The following is a 27634-nucleotide window of genomic DNA, read 5'->3' as shown; positions in this document are numbered from 1 at the left end:
CCTCTTTGGATAAATTTTACTCTAGCCAGAAGACAAGGGCTTAGACAAAAGAGCTCTCAAGATAAAGTCTGAGCCTAGGATTTGGTAAAGAATGGAAGGAATCTTCCTTCATCCCTCAGCCTTCTGAGAACTGATTAAAGTTTAAAACCAGTTAATAATTAGAGCTTTCTGCTTTACAAGAACAGTAATTTAACCCAGACTTACCCAGAGAACGTGTATGTAGCAGCAATGTAAATGAAATTTTCATAATAAAGCTGCTGGTTATCCTGGAAATCATTCATGTTGCAGCTGATCTCAGAGGAACCTGCCCCTTTAACAGTAAGAGTGATAAAAGGTGGCAGGGTGGGTTCATCCCAGGCATAATCCAAGGATGTCATGGGCTTCACTTCAGTGCGGAGCCTGGGCTCAGCGACGCCATGCTGAGTGAAGACAACTGGGACCTATAGCAATGGCAGAGAATAAGGAGAACCTTCATTCAGAGGGGTGATGCTGGAAAGTGATTCAGTGCCTCTTAGGTTCCAGAGCTTTCCCAAATGAATGCTATACAGGGTACAAAATCACAAGTAAGGCTCAACAGCTGGCCTCTTCAAATGCCTTTCTAATCATCTTCAAAATTGCAAAGAGCCCACCAGTTACAGGACATGGGCCACAGTCTGTTGGGTAAAAGGTTTTGAGAAGCTTTGCCATACCAAATACCTAGAGAAAGCAACTCTGTTCTTTCAGTGGCATCTAGTCTCACCCCACCATGCCCAGGATACACTAGGAACAAAGAAAGGAACAAAAATCTTGGAATTCAGCTATGGAAAGTTACAAATTATAAGGCCTAAGGCATAATTCAAAATAGAATCTAACAACCTCCATCTTGGCTACACTTGGAAGATTCAGAAAGGAGCTCACTGTTACTAAGGAACAGTAGAACTGCCCATTCTACTGGGCATTTGTCAGTCTGATTCTGATTTCTCTGTTTGTATGGAATGTCTGCAGAGGGCCCCATGCTAACCAAACCATCTGGTCAAAGTTAACTTTTGGGAGCTGAGAAGTCATTTCTGGACAAGGCTGCCCAGCAATCAAAATAACCAGCAGAAACCACCTCCCAATGGTAAGGATTTCTGAGACCCCTGTGTAGCTTCTTTCAAACCCAAGTTTACAATGCTTTTTATCATTATCTTAAGTGTAGTATGTACTTCACTTTCCCACATATGAAAGAGCCAAACTGGCTCTCAACTCCCCTTGATACCTTAGAAAAGTTGTCAATTCGGAAAGGAGGGGGTAACTGATCTGTATCACTGAAGGAGATCCTGTAGGTAGCTCCTCGGAGAGTAATTTCCACACGCAGAAAGAAGCATTTTCCCAGAGTATCTCTGCAGCAAAAGGAAACCATGGAGGCTGCATAAAATGTAGGGAACAAGTTCCCAACTCACTTTCTTCTCATACTTCTCACAATTACCACTGTGTGTTCTTTGACAGCATTTAAAAAGTAGAAACTGACAGTACAATCACAAAATAAAAAAGAAATCATTCAAGCAACTTCAAACAGCAGGCCATAACTATATGATATCTACAAATTTTACTTTGGGTTTGTTTGGGGTCATAGTGTCAGTGCAACAAGTGAGTAAATATTGGTTGAACCACATAAAATTGTTGACACTAGACTACTTTTGACCTAGAAAAGAGGAATTTCATATGGTTCAAACTAATATGTTGATGTTATTGATGAACAGCGTTCACACTGTAGAATAAGGGAAGATGAGGAAGAATCCTGTGGAATGGACGTACCAGATGCAATCATAATGTGTGTGTGTGTGTGTGTGTATGTATATGTGTGTGTGTGTGTGTGTATTTAAACATAGACAAACCACTGTAGAGAATGGAAAGCTCTTCTTTATGGAAGAATATCAGTTAATAAATGTAGAAGACATATAAGAATCAGAAATCACCATTTTGCAATAACTAATGTAATAACTGATTCAGGTGAGAACCACCAAACCACTGACTGAAAGGTTTTGTTAAAAGTGAACATACAAAAAGGTTCAAATTATCCCTACCATGAACTAATGTTGTTTACAAACAAAAGGTAACTTTACAATAGAGAGACCTGGTGGACAGCACCTAAACCAAATGATGATCGAATTTAACAACATCAATAATGGAACCAACAGACATCACAGGCTTCCTGACATGATGCAATGGGAAACATATACCACCACAGAAGTAATGTTCTTACCAAAAATGTCAGGCCCAAACTTAAATATAGAAAACCATCAGAAAAGTCCAGAAAACCAAACATTCTATATGAAATTGGCTTGGACTCCAAAAATGTCAATGTAAATAAAGACAAAAAGGAAAACTGAGACAATGACCATTCTAGATTAAAGCAGATGAGACACACCAGCCAAATAAAATGCATGATCCTTCACTGGACCCCAGATCTGGGGATCAGGGTTACTGTGAAGAACATTTTAAAGGACATTTTATACATTTAAAAACATAATATTAAATTTCTTCAGTGTGTAGTGATGGGTGACAAATTTTTTATGTCTGAAGTATTATGATGACTTCATTTTACTTTTAAATGGTTTAGGAAAAAACTATGCATATGAGTACATGTGGAGAGAGAACAAGAACAGAGCAAATGTTGAAAAGCAGGAAATGTAGGTAAAGAAGGGGTGTCTTTGTACTACTCCTACAAGTTCTCTGTGGGTTTAAATTGTTTCAAAATGAAAACTTGAGGAAAGTAAAGGAAACATCTGGCCCAGGTCCTTGCTCAGTAGTTTAGGGCCACACACTGAAACTATTTCAAAAGGATTAACAAAGGTATCATCCACCCCCACGCTCCACACCTTTCTTTTCTTCTTCTTTTAAGTAATCATGAGTAACTTTTCTGTTTAATTCTGAATTGGCTTCATACCACACAACAGACCTGGGCTGCCTTCACCAAAGCAGCGTATAAATCAATGGTGGTTTTAGCTGCAAATTCCTCACCTTGCCCGCCCTCACCCCAACCTGTGGGGAACATATGACACTATGAGACAGGAGTTCTGGTTGAAGTCAGGATGAGGGCACTGGGGCCCTGTCCACTTCACTCACTTGGCCTATAAAGTCACCTCCTTAGACCCCTATGAATTCTAGGAACACAGCTTGAAAACCACTATGAAAGGAAAGGAAAGGACAGTGAAGTCACTCAGTTGTGTCTGACTCTTTGCGAACCCGTAGACTGTAGTCCACCAGGCTCCTCCGTCCATGAGATTCTCCAGGCAAGAATACTGGAGTGGGTTGCCATTTCCTTCTCCAGGGGATCTTCCTGACCCAGGGATCGAACCCAGGTCTCCCACATTGCAGGCAGACGCTTATACCAGATGCAATTAACTCTAATAAGGATCAGGGCAAAAGATACATAAGAAAGGCACATCATCAACAAAAACAAAATCAAAGAAAAACCTCAGATAATGCATTTTTTTAGAAAAGTCAAATATAAATATTATTTTGAATCATCTATTAATAAATTAGACATTTTTGTTTCCTTACAGTAGTGTTCTCCAAAGAGAACTCACCATAAGATATAAATAATTAAATTTTGCTTCTAAATGTGTTGAATTAGCACTGATTTCAGTCTCTTTGGCTTCAAAAGCATTTGATGCAAAACATTAAAGAAGACAGAAACAAACAGAAAGACATCCCATGTTCATAGATTTAGAAGACTTAATATTGTCAAGATGTCAGTGCTACACAAAGTGGATCTAGAGATTTAATACAATGCTCATCAAAATTCCAGCTGTTTTTTTTTTCTCCAGAAACAGAAAAATTTATCCTAAAATTCAGATGGAATCTCTAGGAACTCCACGTAGCCAAAATAATCTTGAAAAAGAACAAAGATGGAGGTCTCACACTTCTTAATTTCAAAACCTATTACAAAGCTACTATAATCACAACAGTCTGACACTGGCAAAAAGACAAAATATGAAGGAACAGACTAGAAAGCCTGGAAATAAATCCTCACATATAGGGTCACATAATTCTTGACAAGAGTGTAGAGACCATTCCATAGGGAAAAGAAAATTTTTTCAACAAGTAGTATTGGGAAACTGGATATCCACAAGCAGAAGAACAGAGCTGGACTCTTGTTCAGTCGCTAAGTCAGCCTGTCTGACTCTTTGTGACCCCATGAACTGCAGCACACCCGGCTTCTCTGTTCTTCACTATCTCTCTGAGTTTGCTCAAACTCATGTCAATTGAGTCAGTGATGCCATCCAACTATCTGATCCTTTGTCACTCCCTTCTCCTCTTGCCCTCAATTTTTCCCAGCATCAGGATCTTTTCCAATGAATCAGCTCTTCACATCTGGTGGCCAAAGTATTGGAACTTCAGCTTCAGCAACAGTCCTTCCAATAAGTACTCAGGGTTGATTTCCTTTAGGACTGACTGGTTTGATCTCCTTGCAGTCCAAGGGACTCTCAAGAGTCTCCTCTAGCACCACAGTTTGAAAGCATCAGTTCTTCAGCGCTCAACCTTCTTTATGGGCTAACTCTCACATCCATACATGACTACTGGAAAAATCATAGCTTTGATTATATGGACCTTTGTTGGCAAACTGATGTCTCTATTGGACTCAACCTTATATGAATACAAACGGATCAAATCCTATATAGAAGAGCTAAAACTATAAAATTCTCAGAAGAAAACATAGGGGAAAGCTTCAAGACACTGGATTTGGCAATGATCTTCCATACAACACAAAAAGCACAGGAAACCAAAGTTAAAATAGGCAAGCTGGACTCTATCAAAATTAAAAACGATACACCAAAGAATACAATCAACAGAGTAAAAACACAACATATGAATGGGAGAGAACATATGTAAATTATATATCTCTTATATCAGACTCTAGGGTTGCAGAGAGTCAGACACTTGGAATGCATGCATGTATATATCTCATAAGGGGTTTGTATCCAGAATATATAAAGGATTCCTACAACTCAACAACAACAAAAATCCAACTCAAAAACAGGCAAAGGACCTGAACAGACATGTCAAAAAAGATGTACAAATGGCCTACAAGCACAGGAAAAGAAGCTCAGCATCACTAATCATTAAGGAAATGAGAATCAAAACCATGAGATACCACCTCACACCCATGAGGATGCCTACTATCAAAAAAGGAAAAATAACAAGCGTTGGTACAGATGTGGAGAAACTGGATCCTTGTGTGCCCTTTACAAGAATGTAAAATGGTGAAATATAAATGGTGAATGTAAAATGGTCCCACTGTATAGCACAGTGAACCATATTCAGTATCCTGTGATAAACCATAATGGAAAGGAATATGAAAAAGAACATATATATCTTGTTTATATAACTGAATCACTGTGCAGTATAGCAGAAATTGACACCACATTGTAAATCAGCTATACTTGAAAAAATGAAACAGAATTTTACTGCACTAGAGAGAAATAAAAAGTAACAAACTAAATGTTGCCACACACACACAAAAAAAGAGTTCTGACACATGTTACAATGTGGATGACATTGAGGACATTATGCTAATGAAATAAGCCAGTCACAAAAAGACAAACATTGTATGATTTCACTTCTCTGAGGTACCTAGAGTAGTCAAATTCATAGAGAAAGGAGAACAGAAGTTGCCAGGGGTTAAGAAAGGGAAAATGAGGAGTTCTCGTTTAGTGGGTACAGAGTTTCTGTTTTGCAAGATGAAAAGAGTTTAGGAGACTGCACAACATGAACGTACCTAACACCAGTAAAGCTAAAAATGGCTAAGACAGTAAATTTTACTTTATGTACCTGAGTCACACGAAATAATGCCTGGGTCTTTATGTTATGCTATCTTTCCCATATGGTATGTGCATTTTACTACAATCTTTTCAAAGTTTTATACATTAAAAAAAAAGCATTGGATGACAGAAAAGAGTCATCTTGTGCTAACTGACCCTGACTTTTGTTGATTTTTTTTAATAAGGATCTAAGGGTCACTGGGTTGGGCAAAGAAGACTAGGGGATTTACTGGAATGGCATCTAATGAGAGAATAGCTTGTACAGTGTGCAAGAATAGACAAAAACATCATCAAAGCTGCCATCTGAATGCAGACAAGAGTGGCGGGCAACCATGAGCTCAGTGCTACTCCCTGGACATGTGACCTCAGACGGCAGCAACTGCACAATGGTCAAAATTGTCAACACCCCCTTTTAGCTCATTCCATCAAAAGGTTCATTCCTATCTGCCTAGTCTTTGCAGTTTTAAGACCTTTGAGTCAGAAACATATGTGCCCATTTCATCAAGAGTAGTCTTACTAAAAGTAACCACTTGCTATTTACAACTTTATAAATATTTGAAATTTATATGGTATTTACAGCTTACTATTTATATTGCCGTACCTCAAACAAGACTACTTGTTGACTAAATATAGTCTCTGCACTCACCTCATGTTGATATGGAAGGAATTATTTTTGTTGACTTCGAAGCCTCCAGACCAAATACAATTGGGAACATCCATCAGTCGGACACATAACAGCTGATCGTAGTCATTCCGAGGCCAATGGAACACCACACTGGAACCAGGAAGCGTGGAAATGTAACCTTCAGGATTGGCTGTTCCCTAAAACACGGTATCACTGGGTCAAAAGTCAAGTCAAGATGTAAATGTTTACTGAGAATCTGTCTACTCTGAGCCTTGCCCTCCACCAGGAGCTGTTTAGGGCACTAAAGGCACAAAATGGTTCAGTTCAGTTCAGTTCAGTTGCTCAGTCGTGTCCGACTCTTTGCAACCCCATGGATTGCAGCACACCAGGCCTCCCTGTCCATCATCAACTCCCAGAGTTTACTCAAACTCACGTCCATTGAGTCACTAATGCCATCCAACCATCTCATCTTCTGTTGTCCCCTTCTCCTCCAGCCTTCAATCTTTCCCAGCATCAGGGTCTTTTCAAATGAGTCAGTTCTTTGCATCAGGTGGCCAAAGTACTGGAGTTTCAGCTTCAGCATCAGTCCTTCCAATAAACACTCAGGACTGATCTCCTTTAGGATGGACTGGTTGGATCTCCTTGCAGTCCAAGGGACTTTCAAAAGTCTTCTCCAACACCACAGTTCAAAGCATCAATTCTTCGGCACTAGCCTTTATTTACAGTCCAACACTCACATCCATACATGACCACTGGAAAAACCATAGCCTTGATTAGATGGACCTTTGTTGGCAAAGTAATGTCTCTGCTTTTTAATATGCTGTCTAGGTTGGTCATAACTTTTCTTCCAAGGAGGAAGCATCTTTTAATTTCATGGCTGCAATCACCATCTGCAGTGATTTTGGGGCCCCAAAAAATAAAGTCTGACACTGTTTCCACTGTTTCCCCATCTATTTCCCATGAAGTGATGGGACCAGATGCCATGATCTTAGTTTCCGAATGTAGTGCTTCAAGCCAACTTTTTCACTTTCCTCTTTCATTTTCATCAAGAGGCTCTTTAGTAATTCTTCACTTTCTGCCATAAAGGTGTCATCTGCATATCTGAGGTTACTGAGATTTCTCCCGGCAATCTTGATTCCAGCTTGTGCTTCTTCCAGTCCAGTGTTTCTCATGATGTACTCTGCCTAGAAGTTAAATAAGCAGGGTGACAATATACAGCCTTGACGTACTCCTTTTCCTATTTGGAACCAGTCTGTTGTTCCATGTCCGGTTCTAACTGTTGCTTCCTGACCTGCATACATATTTCTCAAGAGGCAGGTCAGGTGGTCTGGTATTCCCATCTCTTTCAGTATTTTCCACAGTTTATTGTGATCCACACAGTCAAAGGCTTTGGCATAGTCAATAAAGCAGAAATAGATGTTTTTTCTGGAACTCTCTTGCTTTTTCGATGATCCAGTGGATGTTGGCAATTTGATCTCTGGTTCCTCTGCCTTTTCTAAAACTAGCTTGAACATCTGGAAGTTCACAGTTCACATATTGTTGAAGCCTGGCTTGGAGAATTTTGAGCATTACTTTACTAGCATGTGAGATGAGTGAAGCTGTGTGGTAGTTTGAACATTCTCTGGCATTGCCTTTCTTTGGCATTGGAATGAAAACCGACCTTTTCCAGTCCCATGGCCACTGCTGAGTTTTCCAATTTGCTGACATATTCAGTGCAGCACTTTCACAGCATCATCTTTTAGGACTGGAAATAGCTCAACTGGAATTTCATCACCTCCACTAGCTTTGTTCGTAGTGAAGCTTCCTAAGGCCCACTTGACTTCACATTCCAGGATGTCTGGCTCTAGGTGAGTGATCACACCATTGTGATCATCTGGGTAGTGAAGATCTTTTTTGTACAGTTCTTCTGTGTATTCTTGCCACTTCTTCTTAATATCTTCTGCTTCTGTTAGGTCCATACCATTTCTGTCCTTTATTGAGCCCATCTTTGTATGAAATGTTCTCTTGGTATCTCTAATTTTCTTCAAGAGATCACTAGTCTTTCCTATTCTATTGTTTTCCTTCTATTTCTATTTCTTTGCACTTTTGCAAAGAAAGTGCATTGAGGAAGGCTTTTGCATTGAGGAAGGCTTTCTTATCTCTCCTTACTATTCTTTGGAACTCTGCATTCAAATGGGTATATCTTTCCTTTTCTCCTTTGCTTTTTGCTTCTCTTCTTTTCACAGCTATTTGTAAGGCCTCCTCAGAGAGCCGTTTTGATTTTTTGGATTTCTTTTTCTTGGGGATGGTCTTCATCACTGCCTCCTATACAATGTCAGGAACCTCCATCCATAGTTCATCAGGCACTGTCTATCAGATCTAGTCCCTTAAATCTATTTCTCACTTCCACTGTACAATCATAGGGGATTTGATTTAGGTCATACATGAATGGTCTAGTGGTTTTCCCTACTTTCTTCAATTGAAGTCTGAATTTGACAATCAGGAGTTCATGTTCTGAGCCACAGTCAGCTCCCGGTCTTGTTTTTGCTGACTGTATAGAGCTTTTGCATCTTTGGCTGCAAAGAATATAATCAATCTGATTTCAGTGTTGACCATCTGGTGACGTCCATGTGTAAAGTTTTCTCTTGTGTTGTTGGAAGAGGGTGTTGCTATGATCAATTCATTCTCTTGGCAAAACTCTATGAGCCTTTGCCCTGCTTCATTCTGTATTCCAAGGCCAAATTTGCCTATTACTCCACATGTTTCTTGACTTCCTACTTTTGCATTCCAGTCCCCTATAATGAAAAGGACATCTTTTTTGGGGTTAGTTCTAAAAGGTCTTGTAGGTCTTCATAGAACCTTTCAACTTCAGCTTCTTCAGCATTACTGGTCGGGGCATAGATCTGGATTACCGTGATATTGCATGGTTTGTCTTGGAAGTGAACAGAGATCATTCTGTTGTTTACTCACATCAAAAAACTTAGTGTTGACAGGGAGATAAGTCATTAAAATTAAATGTGACATTCAAATTAAAATGACATTAAAATTCACTGTGCTATTAAATAAGCACTCATCATTCTTCAAAAGCAAGCTGCTTACCTGTCCCCTGGCAAATTCCCTCTGTGCAAATGCAAGCTTGTGGGATGACTTATTATCTAACAGGTAACGGGGGGCAAAGATGACCATACAGGTGTCAATATATCGGCCTCGGCCTTTCTTGACATCAATACCTATGAATAACAAGAACCAGTTCCATGAATTAATGAGAAAGAAAAAAATTATGGTCTAAAAAAAGTAAATAGCTTTCACAATTACTTAGTTTCTCTGAGATAATGATTGTAGCATCCAGAGAGGCTATGAGGTCTCCTAAGAATAGAATGAAAACAGCAACTATCTTCAAAGTATTATTCTTTATTCCCATTTAGACCTTAAAAAGTCTTGGCAACATCAATATCCCCATAATTCCCAGCTTCTTCATAAAGTGCATACAATTGTAACAGCAACTAAAACAAACAGGTGTTTAGCCTGGTTTACATTTATGAAGCTGACTACTAACATGGTTTATGTGACGTATTTCTCCTTACATACGGGACACAAAATTTCTTCCTAAAGAACATGCCCCTTTTACAACACAGAGGAGAATCTGCGTATTACTTAACTGCATTCTGCAACTGCCCTAAACTCAACTGACTCTTAGTATTTTCTGTCAGCCCAAGAATCCAGCTCAAATATAATGCTAAATACTACTGAATTTATTGCTTCATAAAATAAATGTTTCCAGCACCTAATAGTTACTGTGGGGAAAAAAGACAAACAAAAAACATACCAAAGAAAGAAAGTCATGGTCAATCAAAAGGAAATCTCAAAACACCAAGATCCAAAGAAAGAAAAATGAAATAACACCATATTATCTCAAAAACTCTGATAGTAACTTTTAAAAATCCAAAATTCAATGGACGAGTTCATTCACTCATTCAGACAATGAATAAAGTAACTATATTCAAGGCCTTGGGTTGAACTCTGGTTATACAATGATAATATTTATGGTAAAAAATAATAAAAATAATAATATTTATTGAACTCTTAGTACACATTATACCCTCTACCAAAGGTTCAACATTTAATTCTTGTAACAACCTTGTGAGTTAGATATTTTCATTCCTTCATTTTTGCAGATGAGGAAACTAAGGCAGGAAAAGATAAGTGACTTGTCCTTAAGTGACACAGCCAGTAGGTGGCGCAGCTGGATTAAACCCAGGGAGCCTGCCTTGGAGACATACACAAAGGACCCTACTAAAGACAAGTATCAAGAGACCATAAAAAGAGAAGTGACCTTAGGATATGACAACTAGATGTCCCAACATACTTTCAATTATAAATATTCTGATCTGTTAACTCACTAATTCACTTGTACTAGTGTTTCTTTAATGTAAATCTCAAAAATAGCTGAAAAACTGAGCAAATCACAAAAAATCACTCACTGAAACTCTGTATCTAAGAAATGTTCAGTAATACTGGAACAGTTGGGAAGACCCTCTGGAGAAGGGAATGTCTACCCACTACAGTATTATTGCCTGGAGAACTCCATGGACAGAGGAGTTTGGCAGGCAATGGTGCATGGGGTCACAAAGAGTCAGACACAACTGAGTGACTAACATATTTTCAACACTAAAACTCTGTATCTAAGAAACGTTCAGTAATACTGGGATAGGGAGATATACCCCCATCACTTTTCTATGACATACAGAAAAGCATTAATTGTCAGAAATCAACCTTATCATATAACAGTTCAGTTCAGTTCAGTCACTCAGTTGTGTCCGACTCTTTGTGACCCCATGAATTGCAGCACGCTAGACCTCCCTGTCCATCATCAACTCCTGGAGTTTACCCAAATTCATGTCCATTGAGTCGGTGATGCCATCCAACCATCTCATCCTCTGTCGTCTCCTTCTCCTCCTGCCCTCAATCTTTCCCAGCATCAGGGTCTTTTCAAATGAGTCAGTTCTTTGCATCAGGTGGCCAAAGTATTGGAGTTTCAGCTTCAGCATCAGTCCTTCCAATAAACACCCAGGACTGATCTCCTTTAGGATGGACTGGTTGGATCTCCTTACAGTCCAAGGGACTCTCAAGAGTCTTCTCCAACACCACAGTTCAAAAGAATCAATTCTTCTGTGCTCAGCTTTCTTTATAGTCCAACTCTCACATCCATACATGACCACTGGAAAAACCATAGCCTTGACTAGACAGACCTTTGTAGGCAAAGTAATATCTCTGTTTTTTAATATGCTATCTAGGTTGGTCATAACTTTCCTTCGAAGGAGTAAGCATCTTTTAATTTCATGGCTGCAGTCACCATCTGCAGTGATTTTGGAGCCCCAAAAAACAAAGCCAGCCACTGTTTCCATTGTTTCCCCATCTATTTGCCATGAAGTGATGGGACCGGATGCCTGATCTCAACTAATATACCTATAAGAGGTATATTTGGTATCACAGAAAGAATCTATAGCATCAAGACTCAATTAAAAAAAAGTTTTTTGCTTCCCTTTTATCTCAGATTGCCCTGGCAAACCCTTAACAAATGAACAGCTGATAAGATCAAAATATACAAAATCATCCTTATTGGAGGTACACGTTAAGGTTACCTGGTCAGGCCCTGCCTGGCTTTTCCACTTGTCTCTGGGCTTTCAACTTTCCTGATAGGAAGCTAGTTATTTATCCAATTCTTCAAAAATAGTCATATAAGAGATTTCACAAATTCTCTTAATACATGCCAAGATCTCATATAAAATCTCATCTTAGCTCAAACTCTCTCTTCCTTTCTTTAGTCTAACAATGAAATGTGAAACAGTCTTGTCCCTAAAAACATAAGTGCATGTTCTAATGAATGCACTTAGCATCTAAGTTTGTGTGCACTCACTGCATATTTCCACCGGACAGCTCAGTGTGCCTCTCTGCCAGAATTCTGTGTGCTTCCTTAGCGCCAGCTGCTTGAAAAGGCACAGGCACCACCATGTTTCCTTCAATTTGTCCCAACTATGGCTTCTGGCCAACCTGCAGGGGCTTGCTTTGGAAACTCTATCAAGGACCAGACACTTCAGCAGAAAGCCAAACTCGGCATGAAGTGGACTTTGCCTAAAGGGATGGAGCGAACAAACATGAGAATTGTGATCCTCAGCTGGAGGATCAGATAAAAGTTTTTCTATTCTATTAAAAGTCTTCTTGTCAACTTTAAAGGAGACAGCTTCCATGTCAAGGAAGAATGCATGCAAATTTTTTAAAAAAACAAAAAGCAAACTATACTTGGAAGAGAGTCTTTCACTAATAAACCCTCCAACACTTAAACAAAGCACTGACTCCATGGGAGTCAAGGTAAACAGCTAAGTAATACCATCTCAATTTTTCCTTCTGTAACATGACTCTCTACATCAGCACTGTCCAGAACAGTAGCCACTAGTCATACATGACCACTCGTATGCACCAAAATTAAAAAAACAAAGAATTCAGTTTCTTTGTCACACACTCACCACATTTCTTAGTAATGTACTCTCCAGTGCTCAGCAGCCATGTGCGGCTAGTGCCTCCACACTGGACAGTACAAGACAGAGCATTTCTATTACCACAGAGGGTTCAATGGTTTCCCAATATTCAAGAGTAAAAAATGCTTTGAGAGCCCAGAAGTTATATAGGAAAGGAAGGATGCACTGCTAACACTTCAAATCTGAGACATAATTAAATCAAGTTTGTCTTAATCTTTTGCGACATCTTTTGAGGCACACAGGCATAGGGACATCTTCCCTTGGTGCTCCCCACCTCTAGAATCTAAGCAAGCTTGTGCGTGTAAAGTGTTAAAGCACCAATCTAGACTAGTTGTGTGTGCTCAGTTGTGACCAACTCTTTGTGACTGCATGGACTATTGCCTGCCAAGCTCCTCTGTCCATGAGATTTCCCAGGGAAGAATACTGGAGTGGGTTACCATTTCCTTCTCCAGGGGATCTTCCCAACCCAGGGATCAAACCTGTGTCTCCTGCATTGCAGAGATTCTTTACCACTGAGTCACCTGGGAAGCCCTCTAAGCTAGCTTAGGGATTTCTAATTATCATAACCACCAAGTGCATTTTATATTTTTTGCCTCAAATGTGGACACCTCAGTCATAATCCTAATTCCAACCCAGACTTCCCCTTTATATCTGGACAAGTCACTTAACCCCTCAGCTTCAATTTCAAGGAGAACAATGCTTCTTACCCTCTTAGGGTTTGCAGGTTTCAATGAACGCGTGGGAAATGGAGGATGAAAAGCATTCTAAGTGTTCCTATTATTTCCATGAAAAATAAGGATTCAAGCCAAACTGATACTTTCCTGACACAGGTGAGTCTGAAACTGAACAGCCTCAGACCTCAAAGGGGCAGTGTTTAGATAGCTCCTTGGATCCCTAGGAGAATAGGTCTGTGATGATATCAATCTAGCATTCAGAGAATGGATACCTGACCCAATGGCAAATGAGAAAACCAGCACTTGCAGACAGACCAAAATGTAGGGCCAGCTTATCCCTCCAAGCCTGAAGTCGTTGGCCCGTGGTTTAAATTCTCCCCCTCCCCAAAACATAACCCACCAATGTTATAGATCAGCCCTGGGCGGTTTCCTTGCTGGATGACTCTGAGAGCTCGGACGCCACTACCACCATCCAGGGAGAAGCCCTGACACCAGCCTGGCATGCCTTCAGGGTGAATCCCCCTTCCGATTCTCATCGTGCAGCTGTGGGGCAGAAAAGCAAAGACGTATATAGACATTCATCCGTAAGCAAATCTTTTCTACCTGTTCTAATCGGGAAGCCTTGCTGTGGCTGTCGGCCAAAATTAGAACTCTAACACTGACTCTTCCTCATTCTCATGTTATTCCCAAACACAGAGAGGCAATTAATCAGTGGTTAAAACTCAATCTGAGAGGTAGTCACAGTTCAACAACGTGTGACATGTATTGACCTCCACAACTAGACATTTTAGGGGAAAACATCGATTCTGGGAGCATAAGGCATGAGGAAAATGCTACAGTATCTGAAAAAACAAAGATTCAAAGCAAACTGATACTTTCCTGACTCCGTTGTTTCAAGGGTTCATGAAATACCCTGAACATATGAGAAAAGTACATACAGAAGATGCAGCTAATGGTACATTCATTCAAGGGCCTGGTGCTATTATAATAGCAAAGCACCATGCAGTTGGCCAGCATCCTGTCATGGATCCTGGAAACATAATTCCCAGATGTGTGTTCCAGCTCGGCCACTAACAAGCTACGTAACTTTGGGCAGATAACTCTCCCTGGGCCTCAGTTTCCTCATCTTCCTCAGTTTCCTCATTCCTTTGCTGTGCTGCCTAATCCACTGAAATGTTGGGAGAATCAAATGAGATCATCTATGTGGAAAGGCTTTGGAAACTGTGAATTTGACGGACAAAACTATGTTTTGAATTTCAAGTCCTGGATCTAAAACTGTCAAAATCCATTCAGGGAAACCGTGAGCCTGGGCCTGCTGACTATGTCAAGCAGCTGTTTTATGTCTCCTACTGGCCAGAACCCTGGTCAGTCCTTTCCTGACTCCAGCCCAACCTCTAGGTAGATAGATGCATCTATATCCACTGGAGTGGCCCTCCTCTAAGTTTGCAGCATCCTTCTATGGATAATGGGGTATGGCATTTTAGCAGTGTCAGATTCACCTACATATTTTTGGATTAAGGCTAAATATCAGAAGACCACTGTAAAAGCAGAATGTCAAATCCAAGAAAAAATAAATAAAGTGAATTAATGCCGTGTCTGACTCTTTGTGACCCACTGGACTTTAGCCCACCAGGCTCCTCCATGGAGTTTCCCAGGCAAGAATACTGGAGTGGGTTGTCATTTCCTTAATGCCCTACCATACATTAAGACAGACATGTCCGCTAATCCTAACAATTGTTGCTTTTTCCTGTGTTTAAACAGGTAATGAGTGCTTTGAGATCTTGAAATGGCACACTTTATTTCAACAGAAAGAGATGGATTTCAGAATCTAATACAAGATGGCCTGAATTGGATTAATGGGGTGCAGGCTCTCTACCAACAGGCCAACCTGTCTTCCCTCTGAAGCCAGCTCCTCTGCTTGCGCTGAGTGCTTCCAGGGGAGAGAAACCGCGCAGAAAAGAGACCATGTGGGTCTCTCACCATCAGCAGTTATGAATAGAACCACTTCAATACATGAAAAATAAAACTGGCTTTCATTATACACCAAAACCAAATGGTTTATTTTCCATATCGAATAACACAGAAATTAGATCCGAAAAAAATCCCATTAAGTCATGGTGCTGTCCCCCTGCCAAGTCAGGATGGTTATCTACAGTCTATTTCTACTTACACGGATATAGTATAGCCTTTGCTAATTTTTCCCTTCTCTGGGAGCTTATTTCCCCTTCCCATAAATAACTGTACTCACAGGTTTGGCTGCTCTTTGTCAGCATAGCAGAATAAGAGAGGGCTCAGGCTCCGGGCCAGCTCGTGTTCTTCAAACTGGCCTGCAGCATCTGTCTTTGCATTGTCCTGTCTGAAGATCAGTGGTAGCCCTTTAGGAAGGAGGGGAAATGTTTATATCAATCCCACCCAGTGTATCCAAGACAGATGCAAATAATAAAAGGAAAAAATATCATCAAGGGGGAAGAAAGTGACGACTGAATTTATTCAGTGGACTCAGTCGTTGTCCAAAAGGCCAGTCTTGACCATGATTAAAGCACTTCTATGGAGTGGGAAAGGTTCAGCAGCTTACACTGTTGAGGTAATCTGTTTGCATTGGCTCCATTTAGTGCATGGAGCAAATAAATCTGAATTCCCATGACCGACTCCAAAGGCCGACTAGAGCAGCCTCTGTACATACCAGTTTTGTTAATCAACCAATACGGAGCTGAAATGAAGATCTTCAAAGATCCTTCTGCTCGACACACAATCCGGATGGTGAGGTTCAGCTGCCGCCGATTGGTGTCATAGAGCCTCATTCTTACCATATAGTTTTGGGTTCCGGGTGGAATGAGCAATTCTTTGCAGAGTGGAAAATTCTCCAAGGACACCCCTAAAGAAAGATAAAACTACTGTCTTTCTGAGTTTCACTTTATAGTTTGTCAAAATAGCCCATAGCCAAACTAATTTGATTTCTCTTGGAAAAGTCAGTAACTACAGTATTCAACTGGCAGAAACCTTATTAGAATGGCCATCTCCCTTTAGCTGGGGTGAGAATAAATATGGTCTAGAAGTCACACTAGAGAGTCTGAACCGTGTAATAATTAGAAGAATGAAAGTCATCAGTCACAGCTCTGGTTATTCAAGAGTTGACTATACAGGCCCTCAGCTGGGTGTCTGAAACCCAATAAACACCAAGTATAGGGTAAGAGTTAAGGTTTACTGCAGCCTCACTGCCTGGCTTCAAATTCCCAGTCTGTCCTCACAGCTGTGTGACATGGGACAAGCTATTTAACTTCACTGTGTCCATCTGCCAAAAGGGATAACAACAGTATCTACTTTAAGAGCTTCTTATTAAAAGTGATGCTCCCTGTAAACAATGAGAGTGAAGACAAGGAGTGCTCAAAGAGCACACAGTGATGGAGGGTGGGAGGGCATTTCCATTCTATACAGGGGCTCAGTAAACATTTGTTGAAGAAACATTTAAATATCAGAGCAAAGACCTATTTTTTTTTTTAAACAGAAAAGTAGGGTTGCAGTATTTTTTCTTTTCGAGATTAAGCTCAAGGATTTACGTATTCAAAAATGTAAGCTTTTCCCTGTGGGACACGCTGCTGAAGTTCAATGAGTTTCAGGTTCCTCATCAGTAAAATGGGGGCCACAGCTGTCTCTCTGCCTGAGACATCCATTGTTGTGAAGATCAAATGAGATGACAGAATGAAATCACTTACAAAACTGTAAAAAAGGTAAATATCTACATCCTTATTATTTCAACATGTCTACAGCAGCCTTAAAGAAACATTCTTTCTGTCCCAAATCTGGAAGGACCCTCTTGCTACAAGAGCTACAGATTATCATAGTGACTCTCCACTTCATTCATCCCTACAACTGAAAATGACGATGTATTAACTATTCCAAACCTCAATGTCTTCATCAGTAAAATGGGACTCATAACTACTGCTGTAAGGATTACACGAGAACATGTGTGTCAAAGTATTTGACATACTGTCTGGGGTACCGAGAGTGCTTGGAAAATGTTTTCCCCTTTCCTGAAAGAGGAGAGAGAGAAGATTTTATTCATTCTACAGCTGGTAAAAAGCAAGGTTTGAAAAGACAAAAAGACTTCCTTTAGTCACATATTAAGTGAGCAACACAAGAAAAAAGGCGATGTTGAGTGCTTGCCCTGAGATCTTTTAGTTTTGTTCAGTTTTTTTGTTTCAATGATTTTCTATGTTAGAAGTTTTGCTTTTTTAACTGCATAAATCCTCTGAGCTGGCGCATTTTTTTCCTTTTGATGTGGATCATTGTTTAAAGTCTTTATTGAATTTGTTATAATATTTTCCTGTTTTATGTTTTGGATTTTTGGTCTGGAAGCACGTGGGATCTTAACTCTTCGACCAGGGATCAAACTCACACCCGCTGCATTGGAACGTGAAGTGTTAACCACTGGACCACCAGGGAAGTCCCTGAGCCAACTCACTGCAGTATTATATGTGCTACGATTTCCCCAAAATGTATGCCAAATAGTCATAAGATATCCACTGACACTTTCACAGAATAATTACAAATAATTATTTGACTAAACCCTTACCCAGTTCAATGTTCTGGGAGGTATCAGCTGTGTGGAGAGCCACCTCCTTGCCAGGTTTCAGTGTCCCATTAATGGGCATTCCTTTAACATAAAAATCAAGTTCACAAGGGAGCAAGTTGCAGATGACCACTGTCGGCAGGAGGTATATGGTATGCCCAGGCTGTCTGAAAATCTGTTTTGCACTGTCAGAAAATATGTTGGAGGGCATGTAATCTGGGTAATTCTCCTTCTTTATGGCCACACAAAACCTGTGATGACAAAATGGTGTAAAAATCATCAGCTTGAATGAAGAACTTGAATTTTTTCTCCTTAGATGAGTCTGAGACAGGATAACATTCAAAGGGTTCAATAATTTGGTAAGATATTTGCAATTTTCAATCCAAACACATTTACTAAGGCATAATCAAATCACAGTAAAACACATGGATTTTACATGTTCAGTTTGATGAATTCTGACAATTATACACACCCCTATAAGCATCACCCCAAACCAATTACAGAACATTTCTCTCATCCCAGAAAGTCCCCTCATATCCCTTTCCAATCAATAACCTCCACCATCATTCAAGCAACCAATTTCTGATAGTCATCATTATAAATTAGCTGTGTCTGTTCTTGAATAGCATAAATAGAATGATACAGGATGTATTTAGTCTTTGTGTCTGGGTTTCCTTTTTTTTGCATTAAGTTTTAACAAGATTCAGCCATGTTGTTGTATGTGTCCGTATTTGGTTCATATGCCATTTTTTAAAAAAACTCATTCTAGTGATAACCGACTGGGTTGTATCTGCCGATCAATTTAGTGAGAATGGAAATCCTAACAATCCAATTCATGAACCTGATTGTTTTCCACTTAGTTAATAGGTTTTCATTAATTTTGTTGCTGTTTAGTCACTAAATCGTGTCTGACTCTTTTGCGACCCCATGGACTGAGGCCTACCAGGCTCCTCTAGCCATGGGATTTTTTTTCAGGCAAGAATACTGGAGTGGGTTGCCATTTCCTTCTCCAAGGGATCTTGCTGATCCAGGGATCAAACCCACATCTCCTGCACGGGCAGGCAGATTCTTTACTATCCCTCAGCAAAGCTTTGTAATTCTTAGGGTAAAAGACTGGTATATCATTCCCTAGACTGATTCCTAAATAATAAAAATTTTTGGTGCTACTGTAAACGGTGTTCTTAAAATCAGATTTTCCATTTGTTCACGGCTAAAGTATAAGCATATAATTGATTTCTATAGGTTGATCTGGAATTCTGAAGTCTTAATAAAATTATTAAGTCTCATGCTTTTTAAAGGGCTTCCCTGATGGCTCAGATGGTAAAGAATCTGCCTGTAATGCAAAAGACCTGGGTTAAAGACCTGGGTTCAATCCCTGAATGGGGAAGATCCCATAAAGAAGGGAACGGCAACCCACTCCAGTATTCTTGCCTAGAGAATCCGATGGACAGAGGAGCCTGGCGAGCTATATAGTCCATAGGGTCACAAAGAGTCGGACATGACTAAGCAGTTAACACACACATGCTTTAAAAAAAAAAAAATTTATCAATTTTGAATGTTAAACTTATTATATTACTGGGATAAACTTCACTCCCTGGATTCTATTGGGGAGTATCCTGTTAAGAATTTTTGCATCTCTTCATGGTGGAATACTAGTTTTCTTTTTTTCTTTCTTTAATAATAACTATATCACTTTTGGTATCAGGAATATTGGCCTCTTAAAATGAGTCAAAACTATTCCCTCCTCCCCTTCTTTCTGAAAGAGTCTGCAAAGAGCTTATATGACTTCTTCCCTAAATGTCTGTAGAATTCACTAGTGAAGTTTTTTGTTTTTTTTTTGTTTTTTTTTGTTTTGTTTTGTTTTTTTATTATTGATAGTTTTTTTTTCTAATTTTATTTTATTTTTAAACTTTACATAATTGTATTAGTTTTGCCAAATATCAAAATGAATCTGCCACAGGTATACATGTGTTCCCCATCCCGAACCCTCCTCCCTCCTCCCTCCCCATACCATCCCTCTGGGCCGTCCAGTGCACCAGCCCCAAGCATCCAGCATCGTGCATCGAACCTGGACTGGCAACTCGTTTCCTACATGATATTTTACATGTTTCAATGCCATTCTCCCAAATCTTCCCACCCTCTCCCTCTCCCACAGAGTCCATAAGACTGTTCTATACATCAGTGTCTCTTTTTGCTGTCTCGTATACAGAGTTATTGTTACCATCTTTCTAAATTCCATATATATGCGTTAGTATACTGTATTTATGTTTTTCCTTCTGGCTTACTTCACTCTGTATAATAGGCTCCAGTTTCATCCACCTCATTAGAACTGATTCAAATGTATTCTTTTCAATGGCTGAGTAATACTCCATTGTGTATATGTACCACAGCTTTCTTATCCATTCATCTGCTGATGGGCATCTAGGTTGCTTCCATGTCCTGGCTATTATAAACAGTGCTGCGATGAACATTGGGGTACACATGTCTCTTTCCCTTCTGGTTTCCTCAGTGTGTATGCCCAGCAGTGGGATTGCTGGATCATAGGGCAGTTCTATTTCCAGTTTTTTAAGGAATCTCCACACTGTTCTCCATAGTGGCTGTACTAGGTTGCATTCCCACCAACAGTGTAAGAGGGTTCCCTTTTCTCCACACCCTCTCCAGCATTTATTGCTTGTAGACTTTTGGATCACAGCCATTCTGACTGGTGTGAAATGGTACCTCATAGTGGTTTTAATTTGCATTTCTCTGATAATGAGTGATGTTGAGCATCTTTTCATGTGTTTGTTAGCCATCTGTATGTCTTCTTTGGAGAAATGTCTATTTAGTTCTTTGGCCCATTTTTTAATTGGGTCGTTTATTTTTCTGGAGTTGAGCTGTAGGAGCTGCTTGTATATTTTTGAGATTAGTTGTTTGTCGGTTGCTTCATTTGCTATTATTTTCTCCCATTCTGAAGGCTGTCTTTTCACCTTGCTAATAGTTTCCTTTGATGTGCAGAAGCTTTTAAGGTTAATTAGGTCCCATTTGTTTATTTTTGCTTTTATTTCCAATATTCTGGGAGGTGGGTCATAGAGGATCCTGCTGTGATGTATGTCGGAGAGTGTTTTGCCTATGTTCTCCTCTAGGAGTTTTATAGTTTCTGGTCTTACGTTTAGATCTTTAATCCATTTTGAGTTTATTTTTGTGTATGGTGTTAGAAAGTGGTCCAGTTTCATTCTTTTACAAGTGGTTGACCAGATTTCCCAGCACCACTTGTTAAAGAGATTGTCTTTAATCCATTGTATATTGTTGCCTCCTTTGTCAAAGATAAGGTGTCCATATGTGCGTGGATTTATCTCTGGGCTTTCTATTTTATTCCATTGATCAATATTTCTGTCTTTGTGCCAGTACCATACTGTCTTGATAACTGTGGCTTTGTAGTAGAGCCTGAAGTCAGGTAGGTTGATTCCTCCAGTTCCATTCTTCTTTCTCAAGATTGCTTTGGCTATTCGAGGTTTTTTGTATTTCCATACAAATTGTGAAATTATTTGTTCTAGCTCTGTGAAGAATACTGTTGGTAGCTTGATAGGGATTGCATTGAATCTATAAATTGCTTTGGGTAGTATACTCATTTTCACTATATTGATTCTTCCAATCCATGAACATGGTATATTTCTCCATCTATTAGTGTCCTCTTTGATTTCTTTCACCTCACTAGTGAAGTTTTATGGTCCTAAATGTTCTTTGTGTGAAGCCTCTGTATTACAAATTAAATTTCTTTAATAGATATTGGGTTATTTGAGTTTCCTATTTCTTCTTTGTGTTAGTTTTGGCGATCTGTATCTTTCAAGAAATTTATCCTTCCAGTGTGGAATTTACTTACATAAAATTGTTTATAACAAATCTTTTAATATCTGTAGGGTCTACAGCAGTTCTCCTTTTTCTCTATTCCTTATACGGGCAATTTGTGTTTTCTTGCCTCACAACATGATTGGTCTTATTAGAGGTTTATCAAGCTTGTGAATCTTCAAAAAGCCAATTTTGACACTGTTGATTTTTCCTATTGTTTATTTTCTACTTTGTTGATTTTCATACTTCTTTTCTTTTCCTATTTCTCTGTGTTTAGTTTGCTCTTCTGCATTAAGGGAGAAGTTTAGAGCAGTGATTTTACGTCTTCCTGACTTCCTAATGTGAGCATTAAAAGCTACACATTTCCCTTTAGGACTGCCTTTGCTGCATCCCCCATATTTTAATATGTCTGGTTTTCATTAGTATTTATTTAAAAATATTATTTTCTTTGTGATGTCTTTTGAACCCACAGGTTATTTAGAAATGTACTGCTTAATTTGCAAATATCTGGGGTTTTGTAAGCACCTTATTGTCACTGGCATCTAACTTAATAACTATCATAATAATGAAATACATTGTGAGGGGTTTCAATTCTTTAATATTTGTTAATCTTTGTTTTATGGCACAGGAGATGGTCACCTCTGATGAATGTCCGCAGATACTTGAAATAAAAATGCAATTGGAATTGATGGTTAAAGTGTTTCATAAATGCCAATTGTGACAAGCTGCCTAACAGTGCTGTTCAAAACCATTTATATCTTTATTGTTTTTTGTTTTATAAATCACCAAAAGAGAAGTAGTCTGTTACCAACTGGCAAATCTGGATAAAGGGTATACTGGCATTCTCTATATTCTTCTTGTTCTCCTTTATCTTCACTAAGTAAATGCCTGTCTTTGCTATAAAGGAAACTAAAGCTGACCATCTCTCATTTAAACAAGTTTAAAGTCTAAGTTTGGAAAGATCTCACAATAGCAATCCAGTATTTTTTCTATCATTGAATCTAGTATCATATTACTTGTACTCTTCAGAAGAGGAAATGAGGAGTCTACATGATAATTTTGTCAAAGTCCCCAAGAAAAGTCAGTATTAGGTGCACCTTTACCCACATTCCTTTGAAATGTGTCATTTGAAAAATTCCCACCTCTAGGATTTTGCTCCCCAATGTAGGGATGAGAACTTGTCATTGTTTTTTCTTCCCTCTCCAGATACCTTCTCTTTTTAAAGTAAATAAATAAATACACACATACACACATATATATATACATACACTTATTATATATCTATTATCTACATCAGGTCTTAGTTGAGACACTCAGGCTTAGTCGCTCTGAGGCATGTGGGTTCTTAGTTCCTGGACCAGGGATCAAACCTGCATTCCCTGCATTGCAAGGTGGACTCAACCACTGGACCAGCTCAGGGTACAAGGAGGCAGTGTCAGAACTCACTGGACCACAAGGAAGTCCCTTTACATGTCTTCTCTTTAAGCTGATGCAGACAGACCACTTTCTAATCGCATATGTGTGAGTACTGGGTTTGTGGTTGTTTCTCCCATGAATATTAGGTGGTAAGTAACAGCCACTCTCCTGCCCAGGGTTAACTCTTGAATTCTTATGAACTTTAACACTTAAGGAGTAAGAACTTTAGGGTTTTCAATAAGCACAACTGAATCACTAAGAGTCCTCAGAGAAAGCATAAAGGGAAAAAAAATGGCAAAATCTACATGGCATTGCTGCACCATGCTTACCTGAAGAACCGGCTTTTCTCCGTGTCCATGGAGTGGCATTCTCGTTTGCTGCTACTAACTTCGGCAGTCTTCACTACATTGGTCCAGTGAATAGGAGCTTTACAGAAAAACACACCCAGTCCTTTGGGCCGGGCCTGCAGTCGCCAAGAAGTAAGGTGTAAAGGCACAGCAAAAGAGTCTCCTGGCATGATGGCGGGAAGGACCACAGGCTCTGCCACAGAAACACATGTTAGCACTCAGGCATGTCTCCCACCCTGAAGTCCAGCTCAGGGTACAAGGAGGCAGTGTCAGAACTCACTGTCTGGAGCTGACGGGCTGTCCAGTCTCAGTTCCATCGGCGTCTCAAGTCTGTTCTTCACAATGAGGGCTGATCGGACCGTGATCACCTTCCGAGCACTGCCTTCCATTGTTACCGCAAAGACAACCCGGACAGGTGGGAGTGAAGAGAACTATGGAAAAGAGAGAAATTATAAAAAAGTGTGGCTTTTAAAAATCACGCAAAGCATAACAACACCGGTCAGAAGGCCTACATAAAGCGTCTTACTATGACTATATATCTTCAGTGAAATGAGTCATTAAGCTCTAAAACCACTCTGCTTTAATAGGAGTGAATATCCTTTAATACCCACTATTACAACAGCCAGTTCTGAAGAGCTGTTTGTACTGGCATGCCTTTCATAGGAAGAATAACGTTTTTTCCTAAATGTGATGAAATTTACTCAATATACCCATACATTGTTTGTTGACATGCCTATAAAAAGCCAACATTTGGATTTCAAAGAACTTTAAAAAAAAAACTTCTTCACGATGATAACTGTCTAAGTTCTGCTCAATAATTACTCTTTTTTTAACAGGACACCAAGGTTCATAAAACTCAAGATACTAGCTATTCACTCACTCAGTCATGTCTGACTCTTTGCGACCCCATGGACTACAGCATGCCAGGCCTCCCTGTCCTTCACTAAAACCCGGTATTTGCATCATTGAGTCAATGATGCCATCCAAGATACTAGAGGAAACTGATTTATTTCTGGTCTTATAGGTGCAGCCACTGTTTCCTATTTGTGTTCATGTGTCTATGCACACATTTAACACACACTTTGTGCTGCTACCATGTGCCAAGAATTTACGGCTTTTTGGTTTTTTTTTTTAAATATAAAATTTCACATTAGGTAAAACAGAAGGTTTTTAAAACTATTACTCTGAGTACTCAGAATATATTGATACTGCTTTTTTTTAACTGGAGAAACAAATGACATGCTATCTAAGCTTTCCATACTGCTAGTTTCTCATTAAAACAAATAGTATGTGAAAACCAACCTAATAAACAACCAAAGGAAAAGATCCATGTTTTAAACCAAAACTTCCAGGTAGTTCCAAAGCAAAGGAAGAGTACAGATAAACATAACCTCATGTTTACTGCAGCACTATTTACAATAGCCAGGACATGGAAGCAACCTAGATGTTAGTTGACAGAGGGATAGATAAAGAAGCTGGAGTACATATATATATAATGCAATACTGCTGCTGCTGCTGCTACTGCTACGTCACTTCAGTCGTGTCCGACTCTGTGCGACCCCATAGACGGCGGCCCACCAGGCTCCCCCGTCCCTGGGATTCTCCAGGCAAGAACACTGGAGTGGGTTGCCATTTCCTTCTCCAATGCATGAAAGGGAAAAGTAAAAGTGAAGTCACTCAGTCATGTCCGACTCTTCGCGACCCCATGGTCTGCAGCCTACCAGGCTCCTCCGTCCATGGGATTTTCCAGGCAAGAGTACTGGAATGGGGTGCCATTGCCTTCTCCAATGCAATACTACTCAGCCATTAAAAGGATTGCATTTGAGTCAGTTTTAGTGAGGTGGATGAACCTAGAGTCTGTTATACAGAGTAAGGTAGGTCAGAAAGAGAAAAACAAACAACACATATTATGGAATCTAGAACCTAATATGATGAACCTATTTGCAGGGCAGGAATAGAGACTCAGACATAGAGAACAGACTTAAAGACACAGCGAGGGCAGGAGAGGGTGGGACAAATTGAGAGAGTAGCACTGAAACATGTACATTGCCATGTATAAAATACACAGCTAATGGGAAGGAGCTATGTAACACAGGGAGTTCAACCCGGTGTCTGTGATGACCTAGAGGGGTGGGATGGGATGAGGGTTGGGAAGGAGGTTCAAGAGGGAGGGGACATACATATACCTATGGCTGATTCATGTTGAGACATGGCAGAAACCAACACAATATTGTAAAGCAATTATTCTCCAATTAAAAATAAATAAATTTTTTAAATTAAAAACGAAAAAAATTTTAAGGTGGAGTACAGCCTCCTAGAGTGTTATCAGAAGGACACAATCATCATGAAAGCCTCCGCTGACCCAGCCCAGCAAAGCCCCGGGAGAACGAGGGCCCAGTAACACCTGTCTTAAATCTCGATCTTGTTGTCTCTATGCTTATCTGAAATTTTACATTTTGAAACTTACTATCCTCAAGGAGAAGAAATTATAAGCAAAAACCACAGGACAGCCTTTTAATGTCATCCTGCGGTGATGTTTCAAAAATCAAATAGGGGAGGGAATCTTACTATTTTTCATTCTGAATTACTTTCATGTTGACCTTTGGGGGAAAACCTGTAAAATACATATAGCTGTACAAAGGTTAATTTATATTTAATTTAGAAAAAGAGACCTTGGACCAAAACATTTGCCCTTTTTTTTTCTCCTTCCCTATAATATTCAGTCTCATATACCAAGTTAGGTGAAAACATTTCCTTGCAAGTTCTTTTAAAAGGAAGGAAATCATTAACAGAAAATGAAAAAGATAAATTCCAACCACAGAGTCCAGTGGTCATCAGGAGCTATGTGTGCACTCAGTAAACACAGTGACCAGAAAAATCATACTCACATAAACTTGGGGATGGATAATATTTGTCCTGCTGCTCGGGCTGCCGATCTAAGAAAGATCCCCAAAGTCAAAGAATCAGTACAGAGCTAAGGCACAGGCATTGTTAAATTCAACAACAACTTCAGTTGTTTGCAAGGGCGATGTTTATACATACTCTTAGGTAAAGTACGGTCTACTATGAAGAAAAAGCATCTTGGAAGATATGGGAAAAGCAATATTCATTTTACAATCATTCAATATATACAAAATTCTCCAGGATGCATCAAGACAATAGAAAGGTGTCTCTGGGGGAAATTAGTCCTTTTGTTCCTGGATGTGAACTTGGGCAGAAAAAAAGTCATCTTGAAAGAAAGCTTCTTTTTCTAAGAAACTTGGGGCACGAGACAGACCATGAAAACATCAGTGTCTTCCAAGAACATATTTCATGAAGCAAGAGAGCATGAGGAAAGCTCCCACATCTCCGTCAATCTGTGCTTTCCTAGTCACCACTGGCTACTCAGCAAGGAACATCATTACCCCTCGAAGTGTGACTGTCTGGCAAGAGCACCCATGGCAGTTGTATCAGCTGGGATGGCAGCCCCCACCTGCACATTCTGGCCAGATAAAATGGAGTTGCACAGGTAGGGTAATATGTGTTGATGCCAATTTTAGGTCCTGTTTTTCTACTAAAACTAACCACTGGCTGGCTTATCTATATGGTGATTATCAAAGCCTATGACTGACCCAAAATACTCTTCCCAGCACTAGGAAAAATGAAGTACGAGAAAATTTCATTTACAATGGATAGCCAACAAGGACCCACTGTACAGCACAGGGAACTCTGCTCAGTGTTATATGACAGCCTTGATAGGAGGGGAGTTTGGGGGAGAATGGACATGTATGGCTGAGTCATTCTGCTGTCACCTAAAACTATTACAATATTGTCAATCAGGCTATACTCCAATATAAAATAAAAAGTTAAAAAAAGAAAGAAAATTTCACTAGAGCA

General features: G+C 39.6%; 1 protein-coding gene across 1 annotated transcript in view; it reads right to left on the bottom strand.

The window, feature by feature from the left end:
* The window catches only part of VPS13D (vacuolar protein sorting 13 homolog D), a 274678-nt gene that overhangs the window by 141375 nt on the left and 105669 nt on the right, over window positions 1–27634 (bottom strand). The window contains 11 exon segments of the mRNA XM_070385275.1: window positions 205–440; window positions 1238–1361; window positions 6433–6608; window positions 9490–9620; window positions 14001–14143; window positions 15849–15975; window positions 16284–16475; window positions 18174–18421; window positions 23741–23951; window positions 24039–24189; window positions 26647–26694. Coding sequence (XP_070241376.1) covers window positions 205–440; window positions 1238–1361; window positions 6433–6608; window positions 9490–9620; window positions 14001–14143; window positions 15849–15975; window positions 16284–16475; window positions 18174–18421; window positions 23741–23951; window positions 24039–24189; window positions 26647–26694 — 1787 coding nt within the window.

This window comes from Bos mutus, chromosome 16 (genome assembly GCF_027580195.1).
Source record: "Bos mutus isolate GX-2022 chromosome 16, NWIPB_WYAK_1.1, whole genome shotgun sequence".
Lineage (NCBI taxonomy): Eukaryota > Metazoa > Chordata > Mammalia > Artiodactyla > Bovidae > Bos > Bos mutus.
The sequence above is the reverse complement of the archived record's forward strand: the minus strand, read 5'-3'. Positions and strand labels throughout refer to the sequence as shown.